Source organism: Octopus bimaculoides, chromosome 25 (assembly GCF_001194135.2).
Source record: "Octopus bimaculoides isolate UCB-OBI-ISO-001 chromosome 25, ASM119413v2, whole genome shotgun sequence".
Lineage (NCBI taxonomy): Eukaryota > Metazoa > Mollusca > Cephalopoda > Octopoda > Octopodidae > Octopus > Octopus bimaculoides.
The window spans coordinates 26,989,854-26,993,515 of record NC_069005.1 but is presented as its reverse complement, the minus strand read 5'-3'; the positions used below and the strand labels follow the sequence as shown (position 1 = coordinate 26,993,515).

At 41.0% G+C, this 3,662-nt stretch overlaps 1 protein-coding gene across 1 annotated transcript in view; it reads left to right on the top strand.

Moving 5' to 3' along the window:
* LOC106877610 (GMP synthase [glutamine-hydrolyzing]) overlaps positions 1–3,662 on the top strand; it is a gene marked incomplete at its 5' end in the record, with an annotated part of 22,630 nt that overhangs the window by 4,412 nt on the left and 14,556 nt on the right. Inside the window, 3 exons of the mRNA XM_052976633.1 lie at positions 411–609; positions 2,022–2,187; positions 3,218–3,369. Of these exons, the coding sequence (XP_052832593.1) occupies positions 411–609; positions 2,022–2,187; positions 3,218–3,369 (517 nt within the window). The remainder of the gene's footprint in view (positions 1–410; positions 610–2,021; positions 2,188–3,217; positions 3,370–3,662) is intronic.

Here is a 3,662-nt window from a genome sequence, read left to right as displayed (position 1 = left end):
CATGGTATTTCATTCTGTATGAGGTAAAGTGTAACTCGGATGTAACAAAAATATCCTTATTTTTGTTTTTTTTTTTCTTTGATATTTTCTCCTTAATTTCCAGTTTTCATTTTTTTTTGTTTTTCTTATGAAGTTTTGTTTAACCCAAGGTCAACCCTGATTGAGCACACCTATGATCAAAAGCATTCCAACTATGGTCATCCTGCCAGTTTTTTTTCTTTCCAGATACATTAGTCAGTGTCACATTTTTGTCTAAACAGTAGAATGTGATTTGAAGAAAATTTGGTTGCTATTTCTAGCAAGTTGAGTGACTACATTGAGGCCTCACTTGTTAGTTTGTTTGGCTTTTCTTGTTGCTGTAATTGTTGTTGTTGTTGTTATTGTTATTAAAATTATTGCTGTTGTTGTTCTGTAGCTATCAGCAACGAGAAGTCCCAGCTGTACGGTGTACAGTTTCACCCCGAAGTTGACCAAACTGATTGTGGCAAGCAAATACTGCAGAACTTTCTGTATGATGTGGCTGAATGTAAAGGAACGTACACCATGAAGTGCCGTGAGACATCTTGTATAGATTACATATGTTCGACAGTGGGATCACACAAAGTACTGGTAGGTACCCCTCATGTCTATTCTGCCTTGTATAGATATAATCTGTGGAGGCACAATGGCCTGGTGGTTAGGGCAGCGGACTCGCAGTCATAGGATCGCGGTTTCGATTCCCAGACCGGGCGTTGTGAGTGTTTATTGAGCGAAAACACCTAAAGCTCCACGAGGCTCCGGCAGGGGATGGTGGCGAACCCTGCTGTACTCTTTCACCACAACTTCCTCTCACTCTTTCTTCCTGTTTCTGTTGTATCTGTAATTCAAAGGGCCAGCCTTGTCACACTCTGTGTCACGCTGAATATCCCCGAGAACTATGTTACGGGTACAAGTGTCTGTGGAGTGCTCAGCCACTTGCACGTTAATTTCACGAGCAAGCTGTTCCGTTGATTGAATCAACTGGAACCCTCGACGTCGCAAGCGACGGAATGCCAACAACAGATATACTCTATAGTGCAGCGATTCCTAATCTTTTTTGCACCATGGACCAGTTTCCCCACAGATGGAGATGACAAAGGGCCGCGATATCTGGCACTTAGCTATATTCAAGAGGATCTGTCTTCCACAGTAGAAGTGTTAAGGTGGCTCCCGCTGATGCAGAGGATTGACATGCAAGAGTACTGTACTGGTGCTCATGTAAAAAGTTCTTGTGCCAGTGCCACATAGTGATGTTCATGTCGGTGTCACATTAAAAGCACCCAGCGCACACTGTAAAGTGGTTGGCATCAGGAAGGCCATCCAACCATAGAAACCAAGCCAAATCAGACTGGAACCATCGTGCATCTCTCTGGCTTGCCAGCTCTAGTCAAAACGTCCAACCTATGTCAGCATCGAAAACAGCGTTAAAGGCTGATGATAATTATGTAACAAAAAACATGCATAACAAAACACAATAAAGTGCTTAATCATCATCATCATCATCATCATCGTTTAACGTCCACTTTCCATGCTAGCATGGGTTGGACGATTTGACTGAAGACTGGTGAAACCAGATGGCTACACCAGGCTCCAATCTGATTTGGCAGAGTTTCTACAGCTGGATGCCCTTCCTAACGCCAACCACTCAGAGAGTGTAGTGGGTGCTTTTACGTGCCACCGGCACGAAGCCAGTCAGGCGGTACTGGATTACATATATAATGCAAAAAACACCCTGTTGACTGTGATAGTCGATAAGATAAAAATTAATTTTTTATTGTTTTTGTGGAGCCTGGTTCCAAAATGATGCATGGTCTTATACAGGTCTGTGGCCCTACTCTAGCAAGATGACAGAGTACTCTTGATGTGTACTCTTGATGTCTGCCTGTCTTGTATAGATTACCTATTTGATGTGTGTATCATTCTTCTCTCTGATCCTAATTTTGATGTTGATATTATTAATAATGCTGCCGTTGTTTCATAATGTTTGTTATTTCGATTGTCAGATATTGTTGAGTGGCGGAGTTGATTCCACAGTGTGTGCTGCCTTGCTCAACAAAGCGTTGAATGAAGACCAGGTGATTGCCATTCACATTGACAATGGTTTCATGAGGAAGAATGAAAGCAAACAGGTTGAAGAGTCTCTTTCCAGAATTGGGGTGAAGGTCAAAGGTCAGAATTGTCAAACATTGTTGTCGTCGTCGTTGTTGTCGTTGTTGTGGTCGTTAGAATCAGTGGGCAGTGGGTTGGCAGAATTTTTAACCCTTTAGTGTTTGCATTATTCTGCCAAAATTAATGCTTTTTCATCCACATTGCTTTGAACTTATCATGCATTATCTTGTAGCTATGAGATTTTGATGAGGTAGCTGTTAATTTTTAAAACGATATTGTAGGGTTGGTGTGAGAGACCAGATTTGGCCAGTTTGAACATAAAACAAGCAGAATACTTTTGGCCCGGATATGGCCGGTTTAAATGCTAAAGGGTTAAAGATCCAGACAAAATACTTTGTGGTATTAAATTACAAACCTGTATATTCTGAGTTCAAATCCTGACTAGATAAACTTTACCTTTCATCCTTCTAGTGGTCAGTAAGATAAACTGCCAGTAAAGTCTTTCTGGTCAGACAATTGGCCCGTACCAATGTAACTTTTCCGTGCCTATTGCCTTGCCCTTCCATAGCAGTCTTCATATCCTCAACTCGGTATCCAGTAACACAGTTCTATATTTAAGAGATGAGGAATTATGTACCTTATTTACATTTGACGCCATATGCCAGTCAGGCAGTACTGGCAACGGCCACGCTCAAAATCGTGTATTTTACGTGCCACGTGCACAGGAGCCAGTCCAGCAGCGCTGGCAACGATCTCGCTCGAATGTCTACACGTGCCAGGAAGGCGACGCTGGGCACGATTTCGCTTTCGTTTGCCCCAACAGGTCATATCTCAACAAAAAAAAAAATATATATAGTTTCAAACATGGCATTCCTCCACAAAAGATAGATTGGTATAGTATATAAAAACTGCTTTTTCTGTAGTAAAATGTAATGGAATTTGAAATGGAGATATCTAATTTCTGCAGTAAAAGGGTTAGACATTAAAAATAAACTAGAAATACTTAAATCTGCTTCCCACTTTTTGTTTGTTACCATTTATGTTTCTTATTTTTTTCCCCGCTTCTTCTTCCTCTTTTCTCGAACCACAGTGGTAAGAGCTGCTCACACATTCTACAACTCGACCACCTCCATTCCTATAGACAGCACAGATCCAAATTCTTGTAAGAAAAAGACCAACATGTTAAACTGCATAACCAACCCAGAGGAAAAACGGAAAATTATTGGTGATACATTTATGAAGGTAAAGTTTGTTGCTATTACTTATTTCTTTACTGTCCACAAGGGACTACACACAGAGGGGACAAACGGATTAAGTCGATTATATCGACCCCACTGCGTAACTAGTACTTATTTAATCGACCCCGAAAGGATGAAAGGCAAAGTCGACCTTGGCGGAATTTGAACTCAGAACATAGCGGCAAATGAAATACCTACCACTATCGGTTCCAGTCAAATGTTTAATCCATGCCAACACGAAAAGTGGACGTTAAATGATGATGATGATGATATGTGTGTGTGTATGTATGTATGTAT